The sequence below is a fragment of the Prionailurus bengalensis genome, chromosome D1 (assembly GCF_016509475.1).
Source record: "Prionailurus bengalensis isolate Pbe53 chromosome D1, Fcat_Pben_1.1_paternal_pri, whole genome shotgun sequence".
Taxonomy (NCBI): domain Eukaryota; kingdom Metazoa; phylum Chordata; class Mammalia; order Carnivora; family Felidae; genus Prionailurus; species Prionailurus bengalensis.
Genome location: NC_057346.1, coordinates 65,742,756 through 65,764,029, shown reverse-complemented (window position 1 = coordinate 65,764,029; position 21,274 = coordinate 65,742,756). Strand labels below are relative to the sequence as shown.

General features: G+C 36.4%; 1 protein-coding gene across 4 annotated transcripts in view; it reads left to right on the top strand.

Moving 5' to 3' along the window:
- Positions 1–21,274, top strand: part of STK33 (serine/threonine kinase 33) — a 169,731-nt gene that overhangs the window by 95,000 nt on the left and 53,457 nt on the right. For 3 of the 4 annotated variants that reach the window (XM_043580572.1, XM_043580575.1, XM_043580573.1), the window contains exons 2-6: positions 6,846–7,236; positions 8,521–8,634; positions 12,907–13,020; positions 15,428–15,532; positions 20,710–20,848. In XM_043580572.1, coding sequence (XP_043436507.1) covers positions 7,012–7,236; positions 8,521–8,634; positions 12,907–13,020; positions 15,428–15,532; positions 20,710–20,848 — 697 coding nt within the window. In that variant the 5' untranslated portion in view covers positions 6,846–7,011. Of the gene's footprint in view, positions 1–6,845; positions 7,237–8,513; positions 8,635–12,906; positions 13,021–15,427; positions 15,533–20,709; positions 20,849–21,274 lie in introns of all 4 variants that reach the window. The other variant, XM_043580574.1, reaches the window with a different exon arrangement.

Genomic DNA, 21,274 nt, shown 5'->3' with positions numbered 1-21,274 from the left:
CTGTGAGCATGTTGGGAAAACAAGTAGTTGAATAGTGAAGATACAGTCATTCAGCTTGGTCTGCATAATGTCAGACAATCCAGAAGGTTTTTTTCTTCCCTTGAATAGAACACATTTTTGACTGAATTGACTGACTGTTTAGGTTCCTTGTAGACACAGTCTTAGCAAAGAAAACTAAAAATTGCTTTTGGGGAAGAAAATTGTAGCTAGTTATATCTCATAAAACCATTCTTGTGTTCATTTTCTGGAGGAAATTGCTGCGAGTGTATCTTCTAGGGCCAATATGTAAGAGACCTTTTTATGCTTAAGTAAAAGCTCAGAGATTTTCTGTCTCAGAGTTGTTCCATTGACTTGTCTTAGTTCTGAAAATAAAATGAAAACCTTTAGTCAAAAGAAAGCTCACACTTAGTTAAATACTGACATAATTCGAACTTACTTTATTTGTTTACATTATGTCTAACACCTATGTTGTCCAGTCTTTGGAGATACGAAGAAACGCTATTATTATAGCAGAAGCTTCTTTGGTTTTCTGATACATTTTTTGGTACCTAAAGTCCTATTTAAACATAATTCCATGATTCCATAGAAAAATAGCTATTCATCTTTGTGTTTACATAAAGATATGTTAGGTTTGCAATGCTTGATTAAGTTTATGCCTCTAAAATATGAATGACATCATTTGGCCTGCTGGATAGTAGATTTATTTTAGTAAGAAATCTTTCAGATCAATTCATAAATGAGAAAGAAATAAATGTGAGTAAACATTTGTTCTATTTTGGTTTTTAAGCTATAATGATTAGAATTCAGTCAGCCAAAAAGAAATTAAATTTGAAATCTAGTTCTTGTTAAGAAACTTTGCATGCAGCTCTTCAGCCCATTGTTTTAGAATCTCTGTGGTATGAAAGTAGAACATTACTTTGGTAGATGTAATGGTTGGTAGGTTGGAGAGCAGAAAGAAACTCCGTGCGTAACAGGAACTCTGTGCCTTCTGAGTATAGCTCCTAAATGCAGCCAGGGCAATGGATAAATCAGAAACTGGAGCTAGAAGTTACTCAGAAGTCGACATCAGTGTCAGTGATGTGATGAAAATGTGATTTATTTTGAGAAATTGATGGAAAAATTAAAGGAAGTGCTTTCTGAGCAGAGCAAAGAAAAAGATAATTGTTTTAAGATACACACACACAAAAAAACCCATCTTGAACATGGGAAATTTATTATGTACAGATTCTGTTGAAAGTTTGTGGATAGATATACAGTAAATTTTGAAGGGTATGGAAAGCATGCTTTTAGGAGTACTGTTTATAATGAAATAAACCTTTACATTATGAACTCTTCTTTCAGTTTCTTATAAAAAACACTATAAAGTCAGTATTCTTAATGCATGCATAAAACAATGCCTTACACATCTTACATGCAACTTTTCTACACCTGCAGAGAGAAAACAGTAGTTTCTCTACACAGAAAAGCTGTTATTTGCAGATCTACTCGGCTGCTCTGAGTCATTGATGGTTACAGGCTTTATATTTAACTTGAAATGCAAAACAGTTTCTTCCAAGGCCTGAAGTTAAATCATTTCGCAAAGTGTATACAGGTATATTCTGGGTTTTCTTTGTCTTGCTAAATACACTTGAAAAACAAGGTCTAACATTTTTAAGACTGTGTGTGTGTGTTTGTTTAGTGGCATCAGTTGCATTCTTTTTTCCCTCCACATGCCAGGAGGGTCCTTTTATGTATCTTTTCCAGTGCTTGCCATTATGAGTTTTAATCACAGCAGGAGAATGCTTTTCACACAACTTTGATGGGGCCATACTTATTGGGATGGCTTGCCCATTATTTCTAGCTAAAATCTTGGACTATGCTGTACACATTATCTGGGGTTAATGTAAGTATAGCATTCAGGATTTTTGCATCTATTTGCAAATGAGATTGGCTTATAAGAATGCCTTTTTCTTTTTTGAGAACTGCTGTGGTCAGGTTTTGGTTATTCTTACTAAGTGAAATGAACTGGATGGCTTTTCATTACCCTGAAATAGTTTATAGGGGAATCATCTCGTCCCTAAAAGTAGGAAAGAACTTTGTAGAGAACTTCTTGAATGAAATGATAAGTGCTGTGAATAAAAATAAAGCAAGGTAAGAGGACAGAGTGAATGGGTCTGCTGTTTCAGATGAGGTAGTTAGAAAAGTTCTCTCAAGTGAGCAGAAACCACCATGAAAAGAGGGATCAAGCCATGCAATTATATGTGGAAGTGCATCTTAGGCAAAGGAAACAGAAGGGCCAAAGCCATAAGAACAGAATTTGGTTGACATATTCGAGGAACAGGGAGGATGCTAGCCTACCTAGAGCAAGGGAGGTAATGATAAGATATGAACTCTGAGTGATAGTGAGAAGTCTTTGTTTGGAGCCCTATAGGCAAAAATCAACAAAAGTATATTTCTTTGTCTTTTCTGTTCATCTGAAATTTTATTCTTTAATCATGTTTTTCTTTATTTTTGATTTGATTTGCTCATGTATATTTTTATCCTTTTTTCTGTTTTTTAATAAAGGTTTAAGAATACAAGTTTTCTTTTAAGTACAGCATTGGTTGCACTCTATAAGGTTCATGGTCATAAGTCACATGGACATCTCTAAGCTACAAAAAAGGCTGGGAAATGGAAGGTTTTTATTTTGTTATTATTTAAAATTTTTTTAAATGTTTATTTTTGAGAGAGAGAGAGAGAAAGCGCACAAACAGGGGAGGGGCACAGAGAGAAGAGGACACAGAATCTGAGGCAGGCTTCAGGCTCTGAGCTGTCAGCACAGAGCCCAACGTGGGGCTCGAACTCACAAGCTGTGAGATCATGACCTGAGCCAAAGTCAGATGCTTAACCGACTGAGCCACCCAGGCACCCCAGAAATGGAAGATTTTTAAATGAATGTACATGGCAGCCCTGGTCAAAATCAGGATTCTGATAGTAAGGAATAATGGGAGAATCAATATTGGATAAACTACTAGCAATATCATTCATGGGGTGCCTGGGTAGCTCAGTCAGTTAAGTGTCTGACTCTTGATTTCAGCTCAGGGCATGATCTCATGGCGGTGAGATAGAGCCTTGCATTGGGCTCCTCTCTAGGTGTGCAATGTGCTTTATATTCTCTCTCTCTGTCTCTCTCTCTCTCTCTTCCTCTGCCCCTCCCCAGCTCATGCTCTTGTGCTCTCTTTCTCTCTTTCTCTCTCTCAACAAAAAAAAATCTTTCATAGAATCCTGTCATTTTCTGGGAGATTTTTCCTGTAGATTCTATGCTATGCAAATTGTTACCAAACGTTGTGAAATGGAAGATACCCAACTTATTTTATGAAACTAGCCAGAAGCTTGTATCAAAACTAACAAAGATGGCTGAAAGGAAAATTATAGACCAGTTTAACTTATGAATGGAATTTTTAAAATTAATTAATTAAATTATTAATTTATATCCAAGTTATTCATACAGTGTGGCAATGATTTCAGGAGTAGATTCCTTAATGCCCCTTACCCTTTTAGCCCATCCCCCCCGACAACCCCTCCACAACCAACCCTCTGCTTGTTCTCTATATTTAAGAGTCTCTTATATGTTGTCTCCCTCCTTGTTTATATATATATATATGTGTGTTTATATATATATATAATATATATATGTTTATATATATATATATAATATATATTTTTTAGCTTCCCTTCCCTATGTTCATCTGTTTGGTCTCTTAAAGTCCTCATATGAATGGGGTGCGTGGGTGGCTCAGTCGATTGGGCAGCCGACTTCGGCTCAGGTCATGATCTCACAGTCCGTGAGTTCGAGCCCCGCGTCGGGCTCTGTGCTGACAGCTCAGAGCCTGGAGCCTGTTTCAGATTCTGTGTCTCCCTCTCTCTGACCCTCCCCCATTCATGCTCTGTCTCTCTCTGTCTCAAAAATAAATAAACGTTAAAAAAAAATGAAAAGAAAAAGTCCTCATATGAGTGAAGTCATATGATATTCGTCTTTCTCTGACTAATTTCACTTAGCATAATACCCTCTAGTTCCATCCATGTAGTTGCAAATGGCAAGATTTTATTCTGTTTGATTGATGAGTAATACTCCATTGTATATATATACCACATCTTCTTTATCCATTCATCCGTCTATGGACATCTGGGCTCTTTCCATACTTTGGCTATTGTTGATAGTGCTGCTATAAACATTGCATGTGTACCTTTGAAACAGCACACCTATATCCCTTGGATAAATACCTAATAGTGCAAGTGCTGGGTCGTAGGGTAGTTCTTTTTTTAATTTTTTGAGGAACCTGCATACAGCTTTCCATAGTGGCTGCACCAGCTTGCATTCCCACCAACAACGCAAAAGAGATCCTCTTTCTCTGCATCCTTGCCAACATCTGTTGTTGCCTGAGTTGTTAATGTTAGCCATTCTGACAGGTGTGAGGTGGTATCTCATTGTAGTTTTGATTTGTATTTCCCTGATGATGAGTGATGTGGAGCATTTTTTCATGTGTCTGTTAGCCATCTGGATGTCTTCTTTGGAAAATTGTCTATTCATGTCTTTTGCCCATTTCTTCACTGGATTATTTGTTTTTTGGGTGTTGAGTTTGATAAGTTCTTTATAGATTTTGGATACTAACCCTTTATCTGATATGTCCTTTGCAAATATCTTCTCCCATTCTGTCGGTTGCTTTTTAGTTTTGCTGATTGTTTCCTTTTCTGTGCAGAAGCTTTTTATTTTCATGAGGTCCTAATAGTTCCTTTTTGCTTTTGTTTTCCTTGCCTCCAGAGACATGTTGAGTAAGAAGTTGCTGCAGGCAAGATCAAAGAGGTTTTTGCCTGCTTTCTGCTCGAGGATTTTGATGGTTTCCTGTCTTACATTTAGGTCTTTCATACATTTTGAGGGTTTTTTTTTGTGTATGGTGGAAGAAAGTGGTCTAGTTTCATTCTTCTGCATGTTGCTGTCCAGTTTTCCCAGCACCATTTGCTGACAAGACTGTCTTTATTCCATTGGATATTCTTCCCTGCTTTGTCAAAGATTAGTTGTCCATACGTTTGTGGGTCCATTTCTGGATTCTCTATTCTGTTCCATTGATCTGAGTGTCTGTTCTTGTGCCAATACCATACTGTCTTGATGATTATAGCTTTGTAATACAGCTTGAAGTCCGGGATTGTGATGACTCCAGCTTTGGTTTTCTTTTTCAAGATTGCTTTGGCTATTCAGGGTCTTTTCTGGTTCCATACAAGTTTTAGGATTGTTTGTTGTAGCTCTGTGAAGAATGCTGTTGTTATTTTGATAGGGATTGCATGAATGTAACTGAAAGCCCCAAATACAAATGTATCAGTTTTTTAGCATCAGAAGAATCATCCATCATGGTCATGTAGGGTTCATACTATTAAGTGTAAGAATGCCTTAATATTAGGAAATCTTTTTAAAGAACACAACATATCAAAAGATCCAATGAGAAAAAATATAATCACAATAGATAAGAATTGATAAAAGGTAGCACTCATTTCTGATTAGAAAACTAGTCCTAGACAACTAAAACCAGAAAGACATTTCTTCACTGAAATAAAGGTATCTAACTTTTTCTCCTGGTCAAGTTTATTCCAGTTCAAAGGATAAAAGTATATTCCATATATCCCTAGCCTTATCAATCTGTGACTACAAAACATACTTTTATGTAATAAAGGAAATAGTATGGTAAAAAACCATAATAATGTACTCCCAGTTACTTCTGGAAGTTTCTCAAGGTATTCTCTTATATGTACTGCAGAGAACATTTCTCCTTCCTCACATCTTTCCAACTCACATCTTTCCAACTTGGCCACCATATAGCTGCCATCTTTCCAACTTGCTCACATCTTTCCAACTTGCCACCATATAGCTGCCAATAACTCTAGTTAGGTAGAGTATGTCCAGTATGCTTGGCATACCTGTTTCTATGCTCCGGAAAAAATTGCACCCAGTAGTTCTTTTTTTCTTTCTTTTTTTTTTTGCTATTTGAGTATAAAAATGAAGATACTTCTAATATTGCCTTAGAGCTTTAGTAATAAGTAGTTTTATAAAATCAAATTGTCTACTCCATTGTGAGGTGTTAATATGAATTTGCCCTAATAATAAGCTGAGTAAGGTTTAAATTTTGAAACCACAGTAAATGAATGTTTTACATCACTATTTTTAAGCCTTTATTTTAAATTATTTTTTCTTTTTTTACCACAGCCCGCATTAAGAAGAGGGAGTGGATGGGTGAGCTAGGTGAAGGGGATTAAAAGATACAAACTTCCAGTTATAAGTCACAGGGGCGTAAAAAGTACAGCACAGGAAATAGAGTCAATAATATTATAATAACTTTTTATGGTGATAGATGGTAACTAGACTTATGGTGATAATTTTGTAATGTATATAAATGTTGAATCATTATGTTGTATACCTAAAACTAATATACTATTATATGTCAATTATACTTCAATAAAAAGTATCTCTTATATTGTGACTCATACTTATACACAAACATTCTCTATATGTGTATTTACATAATTAGAAGTTTCATAGAAGTTACCAAGGATCTATGCAAAATACTCATATTATCCTCTTAGAATTAAAAAAAATTGATGTCAACCCACCAAATTGATTTCCCTAGACCATGCTTTTCAGCAATTTATGGTTGTTAAATTTTGAAAGATGAAAATCCATTGGTTTTTAGAAATATGTCCTAATTTTATTGTAAATATTAACTTTTCACGTATAGGCAGGATGCTTTTGGTGCTAACTCTAAGTTTTTCTCTAACTTATAGGAGGGTGACAGAATCAGAAATAACCTTCTAAATTATTGTTTATTTTCTTTCTGCAGCTCTCATGTGTGAATATAAGTATAGTGCATCAGTACTGTAAAGACCTCACCAACTGGAACTTACAGTTTTCACCATCAGCTTACCTTATCCCTTTTGGTCTGGTTCTTTTCCTCAAGGAGTGGAAACTTCTTTCCTTCAAGTTGCTTTAGTTGCAGAGTTAAGCAAATGGCCAATAGTGGGTTTGGTAAACAATGCGCAAAATGCTCCAACTGTTCATCTACTTCTAAGCAAGATGTACTGTATGTATGTGCCTGTAGAAGAAGGCTTTCTCCAATCTCTGTGGTGGAAATGTCTCAAGAATCAAGCATGGGCAGCTCAGAATATGAAGTTTCAGCAGACAGAAAAAAAGAAAACCAACCCATCACAGATAGTGCCTCTGGGAAAGTTATGGTAAATATTGAAGTTTCTATATCCCAACACAAGTTGACATCCTATTTCCTAATCCCATCCTTAGCTTGATCCATATCCCTTGGTCCCTTGTCAGCTAAATCATTGCCTTCTTAACTATTAAAGGAACATTTATCGCTTATGTGAGAGGTGAGCAAAATTGGTTAGTAATTTCTCTTATGATAATTCCATCCACTCTTGAGTTCCATGATCACAAATAATTTTGAATGTTATTCCAGCTTCTTTAGTTTTTAATGGTTTATACAGAAATGAATTGGCTTTCAAATTGGATTAAATCTGAATTTGGGCCATTGTTATAGTGAAATATAGGGTGGTTATTATTTATGACAATTTCTGGTTATCTAGATGGAATATCAAATATACTTTGCAAAGCTGATGTATGTTAGTTACAATCTATGACTACCTGGTAGGATTGGTTTGCGGGGTATTTTACCTTTATGGAAAAGAGGCAGTATGGAAGATTGTAGTTGATACAGCACAACTTTGGAGACTGAGAGCAGTAAGTTTTATTTTTATTTATTTATTTGTTTGTTTATTTATTTATTTATTTAAATATGAAATTTATTGTCCAATGGTTTCCATACAACACACAGTGCTCATCCCAACAGGTGCCCTCCTACCCCCCATCAACCCTCAGTTTATTCTCAGTTTTTAAGAGTCTCTTACGGTTTGGCTTCCTCCCTCTCTAACTTTTTTTTTTCTTCCCCTCCCCCATGGTTTTCTGTTAAGTTTCTCAGGATCCACATAAGAGTGAAAACATATGGTATCTTTCTTTGTATGACTTACTTCACTTAGCATAACACTCTCCAGTTCCATCCATGTTGCTACAAAAGGCCATATTTCATTCTTTCTCATTGCCAAGTAGTATTCCATTGTGTATATAAACCACAATTTCTTTATCCATAATCATCAGGTAAGTACTGATGGATTTGTGATGCAGGTTATCATGTAGACTTGCCTGGATTCAGGTGACTAGATTGAATGGCTGGCTTCTTATAGTCTCTTCTAGTGTAATAAGCCAATGAATCATATAGGACTTAGAATTTTAAAAAAGACAATAAAAAACACAATATTTCTTTTATACAATAAATATCATAGCACACATTTAAAAACAAAAAAAGACAATATTTCTTTTACACAATAAATATAGCACACATTAAAGATTTGTCATATTATTTAAATTAGGGTTCTTATTTTGTCAAGATACAAGTGTACTGTATTTGTACTACAAATATATCTTAATTTTTTTATTCCTTTTGGTGTAAGCCCTCGAAAACCTCCAACGTGGAGAGAAAAACGTCTCAACAACAATGGAGTCGGGGAAACATTACAGAAGGAAAAGTTCCTCACATAAGGATGGACAACGGAGCTGCTATTCGGGTATATAGAAAGCAAACTGAAACTTCTAGGAACTTGTAACTCAATAGTTAGTGGCAAAAATGATTTAAAAATTAGTTTCTAAGGAAAGGAAGGAAAGAAAAGAGAAAATTAATCAGTTTCAAGTATGCCGAAGTCTTTACCAAAGAAAATGCAGACTAATTGTTTTTTCTGCTTATAGTGAACCAAATAGACTTTAATTAAAGCAGAGGACATTTTTAGTAGTAAAATGAGAACATTTTGGTCATTATGTCTTGCCTGTTGCTGAGAACAATCTTGGGGTCTTTGTGTAGACCTCTTGAAGACAGAGAAAGACCAGATGACTTGAAATGGTTTGGCTGTTCATTTCCTTGATGACTGGTACTGAAGCCAGAATTTTCCTCATGGACCCCTCCATTTTTTCTAGACTGTGATGGGATGGGTACCAATATTACTCTTCTAAGGATTCTAATTATTATGGTTTGAATATTATTACCATTTTAGAAATTAACATGTGTTCCTTTAACATCACATTAAAAGAACCACAATAAGAACAACTAGAAGAAGAAAATTGAATTAACATTAAATAACTTTTTTTTTTGACATTTATTTATTTTTGAGAGAGACAGAAAGAGAGAGAGAGGTTGGAAGGGCAGAGAAAGAGGGAGACACGGAATCTGAAGCAGGCTTCAGGCTCTGAGCTGTCAGCACAGAACCCTATGCAGGGCTTGAAGTCATGAACTGTGAGATCATGACCTGAGCCAAAATTGGTTGCTTAACTGACTGAGGCACCCAGGCGCCCCAACATTAAATAACTTTAAAAAGTGTGTTAAGAGGTGTTTGACAATTTACTTGAAGTGATCAGAAAAACTTCCTGAGAATTCTAACCTGAAAAATTTAATTCTTCCACTTTAAATAAAAGGCCTGTATTTTTTGGGGGGGATGCCTGAATGGCTCAGTAGGTTAAGTGGCCGAGTCTTGGTTTTGGCTCAGGTCATGATCTTATGGTTCATGGGTTCTAGCCCTGCACCCGGCTCTATAGTGATGGCACGGAGCCTGTTTGGGATTCTCTCTTCCTCTCTCTCTCTGCCTCTCCCCCACTCACTCTCTCTGTCTCTCTTTCAAAGTGGATAAATAATTTAAAAAAAATAGATAAATAACCTGTATTTTTAAAAAATCCACAACTTTACTGAATTTTAAATTTAGCCCTAAGAGCTTTTATAAAAGCAAAATATGTTCATTGTAAAATATTAGGGAAATATAGATAGAAAGTGAAGAAAATAAAAATCATGAGCCAGATATAACCGAATTTAAAATTTATTACTTTTATTTTTTCTATACATGTATGTCTTACTCTATTTTTTCTTTTCAGTTCTTTTCCTGTTGTAAATTATGAAACATTTCAAATATATACATATTTTTAAGGAAATAATCTTAACTAGCATAACTGAAGTTTTTCTTGTCCTATTAAATGGACAGGATCATTTTAAAGTTTTTAAACATTTTGGAAGAGTATAAAAAAGGAATTAAAGTCCTCCAAAATTCTATCCAGTGATAGCTACTCTTAATGTTTAGATGACCATCTTTCCAGATATCAATGTCAGCACCTTCACATACCCACATTTTCATAATGGGATCATATCATACATGCATTCATACTCTACACTATATCATTCTATGTCAATAAAAATAGATCTACATTACCATTTTTATAGCATCCTCTTAAGATTATTACAAACAAGAAGTAATTTTCTCCTTATTTTCACCACTATGTAATTATGTCAAAGCAGTTAGTTGAAGAAAAAGATTAGTTTATAAAACTAGTTGGGCAATAGAGCTATTTCTATATCCATTCCTCATTTAAAATATCCTATTTAAACAGTGTTAAAATACTGTGTCCAAGTTGTGGTTCTATATGTTAAAAAAGCAAATGAGAGTTTTCTCATTTAAAGTACAAGAAAAATTGGAGAAATAGTTATATAGTTTATATCATTTTGTTCTGTGGAAAACAAAAGGGATAAATGACCATTTAAATTGAGATTTTACTCATTTTTCATAATACATAATTGGGAGTTACATATAAATATAATAAAAATAAAATATTTGTCTTTTTTTAGTCATAGTTTTTCTGATTTTGATTCTCACCGTTAAGTGGTTGTAGGAAGAAGGAAGGGAAAAAGTAATTATAAATCACTGAAAGTCCCATCTTGGGAACCATCACCTGGGCAGGATGTACCCTATGTGAGTCCAGGAGTTGCCATTTGCATCATTCAAGACCATAAATCCAACATTCTTACCCCAGGGTTCAACTCCACATAACTGGTCTGTCACTTCTCACAGGTGTATATATGTAGAAGGTTCCTGGCTGGCTGGCTTGCTGACTGAATTTGTTGATTGATTCATTCATTTACTCATTCATTCATTCATTCATTCATTCCATATTTGCACTGCTGTTCCTGTGGAATGCCTTCCTTGCTTTGTTTGCTTGGATGATAGAAAAAAGATTCTCGATTATTTGCTTTTGTTCCCTCACATGCTGATCTCAGAAGCCATCTCTTTTGTAATGTGTTCCCCTATTCTCCCAGTATTTTAGCTGTGGTCTCTGGCCCCAATGTTGTTTTGTATTTTTTTTTTTTAACTTAAGACTTTATAACTTAAGTGGTAATCTTGTCTCGAGTAGCTTACAAATTCTGAGAAAACAGAAATTGTGTTTTATCCATTTTTGTATAAAATATGTACACAAGGAACTATCTAAGGAAAGTCTAACATGTTGAAGCCAAACATTTCTTCTTTCTTCCTTCCTTCTTTCCTTCCTCCCTCCCTCCGTGTCTCCCTCCCTCCCTCCCTCCCTTCTTTTCCCCACTATGTGCTAAGCATGAATGTTTTACCTACAAAGTTTCAGGGTAGGCTTTTTAAAGGATACAGAAGAAACAGCTTCTTAAGCTTCTAGACCATCTTGGAAGAAAAACATGAACCAAAGTATTTGTAAGAAAGAGAGTAATAATAATATGTGAGGACCAATGCATACATACTGAGGGAAGTCAAAATAATGGAACAATTACCAAGGTGCAAAGTCGGGGAACTCCTTCGTGAAGGAGATAAGTAATTAGTTGGGCATTAAATCTTCTTTTATGAAAGTAAGACAGGAACGTAAGCAGCAGAAGATATGAAGATTAGCAGCTAATTTATCTCTTGCACAGCAAAGGTGAAAGTGGTTGCAGAGAAATAGAGTAGCATCTCCAGGGAAGGCTTTGACTGCTGACCCAGCAGAGGCTTCACCTAGTGGCATTACTTTAGATGTTTTGTCGTATTATAGTCCCCAGTCATCATGTGTTCAGAAAGTCTTATTAATACCCTGATATTGATTTGGATCAAGGAGACTGCCCCAACCAAACAGGAAAAGAAAGTGTAAATGGGTTACATGTTTGTTATTTTACAATGAGAACCAGGATGCTGGTGTTGGCAAAAATAGTGCATTATTATTTTTTAAATAATCTTAACTTCTATTGGGTGCTTACTATGTTCTAGGTGCTATGCTTTTTTAAAAAAGTTGAAGTGTAGTTGACATACAATGTTACATTAGTTTCAGTTTCAGGTGTACAACTTAGTGATTCGACAATTCTACTCATTATGCTATGCTCATCATGGGAAGTGCAGTTACCATCAGAAGTTAAATAATATGTGGAAGGATTCTTGGTCTGGATAGCGTTACTATGGATGGTTTTTATTTTCTTCTCAGTGCTGACTTACATTAAAATTTCTGTCAGATACTGCTTTTTCTAAAACAAAAGGAATGAAACCACTAAAGTGCTTTTTAATAGAAATAATGAAGTAAAGAAAAAGTGTTACTTGGTAAACGGCAAAGCCGCTATTCAGTGGTTAATAGGTGTTGATTTTATAATACAGCTCTCCGAATTTGGGGATAATTTCTTCGGTAAATGTATTTTATACACACAAACACACATTCATGTATGCGTTAATATTCCATTCCTCCTCTTTCTTATGAAGACATTTCATTCATTGTAGTTTGTAAGAGATTCATCTTGATACTTTTGAGGTTTTCTGTATGTCTCCATTGGGATGTTCATGGTTTTTCGTCCAAAGGGCAATTAATGAGATTTGCCAAAACTCATTTTTGGTTAATTAATATCAAATAGGTGGCATCTTCTATTTGATTTTACCCTGGAGCAGAAACTCTCTTCCCTTGGTTGGGTATCTATCAGTATTATGTGTTCATTTTTAATACCTGATGAATACCTGATGAAAGAGACAAAGGAGCTCTTATTTTTTATCCAGGAAATCTATACCTTTGGAAGAATATTGGGACAAGGGAGCTTTGGAATGGTCTTTGAAGCTACAGACAAGGAAACAGAAACCAAGTGGGCAATTAAAAAAGTGAACAAAGACAAGGTAAGACTTATTAGCAGCATCACACTGAGGGCACGGTGCCAGGGCAGGGTGGGGTAGGTGGTATAGTTTTCACACTAACAGCTGCCTCCGAGGGCAGGGCCTGGGCTGTTCCCCTGGATAAGTGTGGCCATTTCCCTAGCCTTCTGGGAAGGGACCTATTCTTGAACTCATGTATCTGGGAAAAGCAAATGAAGGATTAACTAATGTAACCAGTATGACCAAATAAGGGTAAAGTTCTTCGGAATGAGTTGAAAGTAAGGGCTGATTCTATGTCTGTGTAGCTGTAGGGCTAAGGGCTAGATATGGCTTAGCTAGACTGAAGTCTCAGTGTTCTCTCCCAGTGTAGTTCCAATGGCTTTCCTCCTATCCTTTCCTCTCCTTTGATTCCCTGTATCCTCATTGTTAGCTAAATCTCTGATTATTCATCCCACCTGCTCTTCCCGTTTGAACCACTTTTTCAGCAACTGTCAACTGTGCTGTTTACTTGTAGCCACTGTTTTTCTCACTGGATTTCTCCTGGAGTGGACAATGACTGGGCTTGTCTTTAAGAGAGAGTCTAGGTTCTCAGGCTTTACACCTGATCATTTCATCAGCTTTTAAAAAACCTCTGTGCCTGGGAAAAGACAAAAGATGGTGTTTTTTTTTTCTTGGGTTTGTGATGATTAACATTACATTTACAAAGTGAAATAGTAAGTTTTATGTATTCTTTAAAACAGACTATAGAAAATTACATACCATTTCTCTCTAAAGTTTAATAAAATAACATACAAATCCTAATAAAGGGAGATCTAGAGACTTTCTGGAAATCTTTAGAATTCTAGAACCATTGTGCTACATGGGATGTTGTTTCCTTTGCCCCTTTGGTGTCAGGGAGGGCTAGGGGTTAGATTTTAGGGTTATATAGTAGGGTACCTGCATGCAACTTTAGGATTTCAAAATCTTGCATACACATACTGATGATGAGCATTTATAGGCACTAATATAGTAAAATAAATTTATATACTCAATTTATGAATTGGACAATATATTTTACTGCATTATATGCAGGTTAGGCCATTTGGGGAGGGAGGTAGGAATGGAATTGAGACTTGTATTAGGAGAAATTGTGGTAACTTTCCATGTCTAGTCTAGATAAGAATTCACTCCTCACAGTTACTGTTTCTCTTGACCCTCTAGGATAACCTTTACTTGTTGACTTTCACCCTAGGGCGTAGTGGTAGGCAGTTTCCTACTCATTCTGAGATGGTAATGGTTGAAGGGTAAAGGTAATTGGATGCAGGGATGACTCTAGGTAAAATTTTAACTAGGTAAAATTTGCCATGTGATCCATCTTTTTGCAGTCCTTGAAGAACTATTACGCATTTTCTAACCTTGGTGGTGGCATGGGTGTGGGGCAGAGGGATAAGACCTTTGTCGTCCCTTTCAGGGATGTTTTATGTGAATAAGGGCAATGCTGGTAATTTAGATATCAATAAGGGGGGATGATTGGGGTGGTGGTAATGGTGGTGAGGGTAGAAAAGGCCCTTCTAGAATTTCTGAGATGACTGTAGAAAAATCAATTGTACCCTGATTTGCGCTCCCTGGGATGTGCCTGCCTTTGCCTTTTGCCATCAGGTATAGTTAAAGGTTACATGTAAGGAGATAAAGCTGGAGTTAGGTTGGTCTGAAGGTAAGATCTCTCTGGGCTCTGTGCTGAAAGCTCAGAGCCTGGATCCTGCTTCGGATTCTGTGTCTCCCTCTCTCTGCCCCTTCCGGGCTCGTGCTCTGTCTCTCTGTCTCTCAAAAATGAATAAACGTTAAAAAAATTTTTTTGAAGGTAAGATCTCTCTCTCTGTCTCTCTCTTAGAAGCTGGGGGTATCAGGAAGTGACATATTGCAGGGCTAGGTGTAGAATCTCACTGCCTATTTTGTATATAAATACAAATATATAAATATGTAAATAAGAGCATATATATATATATATATATGCACACATATATCTTCAAAACAAGACAACAAAAGAAAAACATTTTGTTTTTAGCTTCTCCAAATGATGTCACTGGAAAGTAGATTTTGGTTTTATTATGCTAACATCACAGGATTAACATGATTTTGAAGGAAATACCAAAAGGCATTTTAAAAACTGGAACAATTCTCTCAGGGGACAGAGACCATGTTGTGGTTAATTTATAGAAACGGTCCAAGAAACAGATGTGGCTTGAGGCCAAATTATATATAACTTAAAATTGGACAAAGGAAAGAAGGGCCATAATTTAATCTTATTGTGGAAATAAGTTGCATATTATCGTTTGAAAAGGGAACTTCTCCAGAAAATGTAGGAAAAGATATAAAAATGACTGTAACTTTTATATTGAGGTTTGTATTAGTGACATTCATATGTGAAATCTATGCATCCTCATTGTGAAAGGCTGGAAGCTCTGCTGTGAAGCTACTTGAACGGGAGGTGAATATCCTGAAAAGTGTGAAACACGAACATATCATACATCTGGAACAAGTGTTTGAGACGCCTAAGGTAAGGCTTGTTCAGGTGCTGCACTTTGAAAGTTGTTACTATTACAGATGAACATCACTCCCTTCTGCAGTCACCCCTGTAGGGCACAGGTGTTCCTGTCTGTGGCATGTGTCTGTCACTGGAGATTGATGAGGGCATTCTGGAGGACTTTTATTATTGATTATATAATTAGGTGTCTGATGATTAGATTGATGTCTTTAGTGATATATCTGGGTGGCTTGTGGAAAACAAATGTTTACAATTGAAGCAACTTCATACACAAACAGATAGTAATTAGAGCTTCCTTAGAGATGGCTTTCCTTTTGTTTTGGGCTTTGGTGTCTCCATTAGAATCTCTTAGAATATTGTAATTTTGCAAGGTTAGCTTTATAAGAAAGTTGGCATGGGTATATTTGGCACTGTGTAGAAGATATTTTACCATCTGTGTTTTACCAATGTGTTTAATCTTCTTTCTTCCCTAGATGTTATCATTCTTCTCTTTAAATGCCTGTAATTTTTATTTACAGTTGTTCTGAAGCCTGAGTTATTTGCCATCGTGCCTCCAGATTGTTAAGTGCCTGTGGGTTTGGGCGTTTCTCTGCTTGGAGGCGGTATAATGTAGTGGTTAGGCATGTGGATTCTGGGCTCAGATTGCCTGTGCATTCGAATCCTGGCTCCACCACTTATTAGCCGGGAGACCATGTTGTTATCCAACCTCTCTATACTTTAGTTTCCTCATTTGTAAAATGGGTTTAATAATAGTATCAACCTCATTTGGTTGTGTGAGAAGGGAGACGATTCATTCTCAGAAATACCAAATAAAAGCAGTACTAAAACAGTAGTACTGTTACTACTGTCTAGTAACAGTAGGTTTACAACCTATTGGAAATATGTACAAATCTTCCCCACCCCCGCCCCCACACATAATGGAGTCCCAAACCCTTAGACACTTCGCTTCCCGGTTCTTCTTCCCCTCTCCGTTTCTGGGGCTTATTTTCGTGGGCTTTGCAGTGAGCATGAGCCAAAGAACAAAGGGAGGAGGGACTGAAAGTCTCTGCGTCACCTCAGGGAATGTACATTTGTTCCAATCAGATTACTTTTTGCCTTACGAGGTCTCGGCAATGCCCCGGTAAGGCTGTAACCTCTGTAGTACTCAGCCAGTGAGGAACCAGGGGAGGGACTCTTGTGCTAGGAAATAAATTATCTGCTGTAAATGCCCTGAGGGTGCCTGTCTGTCAGACACCACTTGCAAGAATGTTGTTTAATTAAAGCCTCACTTCACTGTGCTCTGAGTCTCTGCATCCTTTGATTGGGCCGGTGGGTTTATTCCTTACAGTTGTTGAAGGATTAAATGGGAAAATGGATATAAAGCATCTGTCTCTTTAATTGTTAGCTATTGTTCTTTGTTGCCTTTGTCAGTTTCTGAGGCAGAATTAGTCAGTTTGGGTTATGTAGTATGCTTGATTCATTAGGAGTGCTTGATAACTATGAAAGGCCACAGTTATCCTTTATGGGAGCAGTATACGGCAATGATGCCAAAAGTCTATTCTTTTTAGTCTTCGAGTTGTTATTTTTTAATCCCCAAATCATGTTAAAATAGTTTTGCTCTTTGTCATCAGTTTTAATCAATTTGATTATATTGTGCCTTGCTGTAGTTTTCTTCATGTTTCTTGTGCTTGGGGTTCATGGAGCCTCTTAGATCTGTGAGTTTATGGGTTTTTTTTTTGTTTTGTTTTGTTTTTTTTAATATTTTTTTTTAATTTTTTTTTCAATGTTTATTTATTTTTGGGACAGAGAGAGACAGAGCATGAACGGGGGAGGGGCAGAGAGAGAGGGAGACACAGAATCGGAAACAAGCTCCAGGCTCTGAGCCATCAGCCCAGAGCCCAACGCGGGGCTCGAACTCACGGACCGCGAGATCGTGACCTGGCTGAAGTCGGACGCTTAACCAACTGCGCCACCCAGGCGCCCCAGAGTTTATGGTTTTTATCAAATTTAAGCAAATCATTGGCCATTATTTGTTCAAATGCTTTTTCTGCCTTCTACTCCAAGTATCCATGTTAGAATGTTAGGTTGCTTGATATTGTCCACAGCTTACTTTTTCCTTTGTTTTCTTTGGTATACTTTTCTTTGCGATGTCTTCAGATTCAGTAATCTCTTTTTCTGTAACATCATGTGTGCTACTTATCTTTTCCAATGGAAATTTGATTTGATTCTTTTCTGTATCTTCCATGTTTCTATTTAACATGTTCTATATTTACTCCTCCTTAAATATAGTTATAATAACTTATAGCATTCTTTTCTACTAATTTTATCATATATGTCATTTCTAGGTCAATTTCAATTGACTGACTTTTTTTTTTCCATTATGGGTTACATTTTCCTGCTTCTTTGTATGCCTGTTAGTTTTTGATAGGTTGCTAGATATTTTTATGTTCTTATAACTACTCTTGAGCTTTATTGCAAGACATAGTTAGTTGGAAACAGTTTGATACTTCTGAAGCTTGTTTAAGCTTTGTTAGATGATACCAGAGCAGTCTTTGATCTAGGGCTAGTTTTTTCTTACTACAGAAGTAAGACCCTTTGAGAGTACTTTACCTGATGTCCTGTGAATTATGAGATTTTCCACTTTGGCTAATGGGAATACAGGCTCTTTCTGGCCATGTGTAAGCTCCAGTTATTGTTCCCTCTGCTCCTCTTGCATGGTTCTTTACCCAGCTTTGGGCAGTTCCCTCATACACATAAACTGAACAGGACTCTGCTGAAGACTTGACGGGGAGCCTCTGCAAATCTATGGAGCTTTCTCTGTGTACAGCTTTCTCCTCTTTTGGTACTCTGCCCTGTGAAATTTAGTTGTCTTGGCCTTCCTGGACTCCCTGTTCAATTTCCTCAATTCATGGAGACTGTTAGGCTCTCTTTGTATTCCTTCTCACTGCCTCATGGCCTACAGATCCTCTCTGGACAGTAAGGTAGGATGATCATGGGGCTTGGCTCATGTGTTTCCCCTCTTTCAGGAGTCATCACCCTATGCTGCCTAATGTCTAATGTCTGAAAATTGCTGTTTTATATATTTTGTCCATTTCTTAAGTTGTTTCAGGAGAGAGGGTCAGTCTAGTCTCTGTTACTCCATCTTGGGCACAAGTGGGAGTCCAAATCTAGAATAGTTTGAAGGCAAAAGAAATTATCATCTGTGATTGGTTTGTTGTGGTGGTTTTGTTTGTTTGTTTGTTTTTTTAATGTATTGCTGGCCCTTGATTCACATAGGTCAGATCTGCCCCCTCTCCTTTCCTCCCCAACTCAAATACTTAGACCTTCTAGGTCATCTTAAAGATGAATGGAAATTGTTACCTTGACTGGATAGACCATGGTATTAGAACTGTCATTAAGTCAGACTGTGTTATGTTTTTTTTGTGAATCCAAATGTTCTCCAGATCTACACAATGATTTCTAATAATTATAAAAAGACTTATAAAAAACTTTTATTGATATACCTTTTATCAACTTTCATATTTAAACTTGACATCAATTTATGTTGTAAGCACGGCTAAAGTAACTCTTCTTTCCAAATAGTTCACATACCACTTATGATCCCTACAGTGCTATCAGTGGAAATACGATGGCATAGTTCAAAAGCTTATTTATGTGTTAGACTTTGCACAATTCTTTAGTTACTTTTGAAATTCCAAAGCATCCTGAGGTTTAGTGGATTTGAATTTTGACTGTTGGAAGAAAGGGTGTTAATCTTCTATTCCTGTTTTCATGCTTGCTGATTGAATACAGATGCTGCATTAGTAGCGGCTATAGAATAGAATCAGACCCCCAAATTAAAAAAGAAATTACAAAAATTTAGCTGTGGAGGATGGAATGGGGCCGTGGAGGGTAGTCTACGACTGAGTAGCAACAGATATGAAAAAGGCTTGCATTTTAGTTGCCTGTGACTCTTTTTGACTCAAGAAATGACTTCTAGAAAACCCAAAGTGGTCTTAATATGCATCAACATAAAAAGCAAATATGGAAGAGGCATTTTACCCCTGGCTTTTTCCTGCATATAACCAGTTAGTTACTAAGTCCCGCTATTTCTTCCTCCTAGGTAATTTTCATGTAGTTTTCTTCTTCCCCTTCTTGTGTCCATTCTGTGCCTTGCATCTACCCCCTGTAAACAAAGGTCATCACACTATAGCATGCAAATCCAATCTGGCATGCTGCCTATTTTTTTTATGGCTTGTAAGCTAAGTTTTTTTACATTTTTAAATGGCTGAAAAAAATTTAAAGAGTAAATATTTGATGGCATATGAAAAGCATATGAAACTAAAATTTCAAAATCCATAGATAAAGTTTTGTTGTGTTGTTTATGGCTGCTGTTATGCTATAACAGCAGAGCTGAGTAGTTGCAAAAGAGATTGTACAACCTACAAAGGCAAAAATATTTACTATCCGGATCAGGCCTTTAGAGAAAAAGTTTGCTGAGCCCTGCTCTACATTGCTGTTAGAGTGTTCAGTTAGAAAGGCAGACTTAACAATAGCACACACCTTTCCCCCCGCTCCAGACACCAGCTTAAAAGACTTCAGTGACTCCTTACTGCATATGGGGGAAAAATTGCAAACTCCCCTGTGTGGCATCCAAGAATCTTTACAACCTGGCACTAACCTGTTTTTCCTAGCCTCGCCCCTCTCCACTCCACTGTTCACCACCCTACCAAACTCCCAGTACTAGTAACACTGAGATATCTGTTCTTCTTTCAACAGTCAGTGCTGTTTCAGTCTTTGGAGTTTTTGCAAATATCATGTGTTAATCCTGTTCTTACCCCCATTCTCTAAGCATAAGTCCCGATTCAGGTATAAAAACCTGCGTTTAGTGTTACCTCCTCAGTGAGCATTCTTTAAACAGAGGCTCCTTTCCTCTGTAACCTCATGGCATTTTGGCTACACCTCTTTGATTAACACGTACCATACGATATTGTATTTCTGACTGTACTGTGAACTCCTTCAGGGTTAAGATCTATGCCTTATGCCTCGTTGTTCCTCTGGCATCCTGCAGAGTGTCTTGTGCATGATAGGTAATAAATAATTTTGAATGAGTAGATTGATGATTTAGATTATGATAATATTTCTACTATGTATGTGCAATATATAACATTTTAAAAATTCTCAACTGTATAATTTGCCCTCCCTCTCTCTTTTCAAAAATACAATGTCAGAAAATGTACCTGGTGATGGAGCTTTGTGAAGATGGAGAACTCAAAGAAATTCTGGATAGGAAAGGGCATTTCTCAGAGAATGAGACAAGGTGGATCATTCAAAGTCTCGCATCAGCTATAGCATATCTTCACAATAAGGGTAAGAAGAGGGTCATTCGGCTCGTTGACTCCATGAATGCAGATAGCACTTTTGTTTAAGAGTGATTGTATTCAGGATTCATAGTCACAGAAATAATCCCCACTAAAACAGAAAATTTTATTTTAAAAAACTTTCTAAAGTTTTTTTCTTTTTAAAACTTTAATTAAATATAATAAATATATTTTAATTAGAAACAAAGCAAGTATACATTACATTGTACACAGACAAGGATGAATATTTCTATTCAACACTTTGAAAAGCTGCTAATCTTATCAAAACAAAAGTAGACAAGTCAATAATAAAAGTGAAATTTCAAAACACTTATATTGTATGGAAGTGTTGAATCACTAGACGCCTGGAACTTATATTACACTAAATACTTATATACACTACACGCTAACTGGAATTTAAATAAAAATCTATATA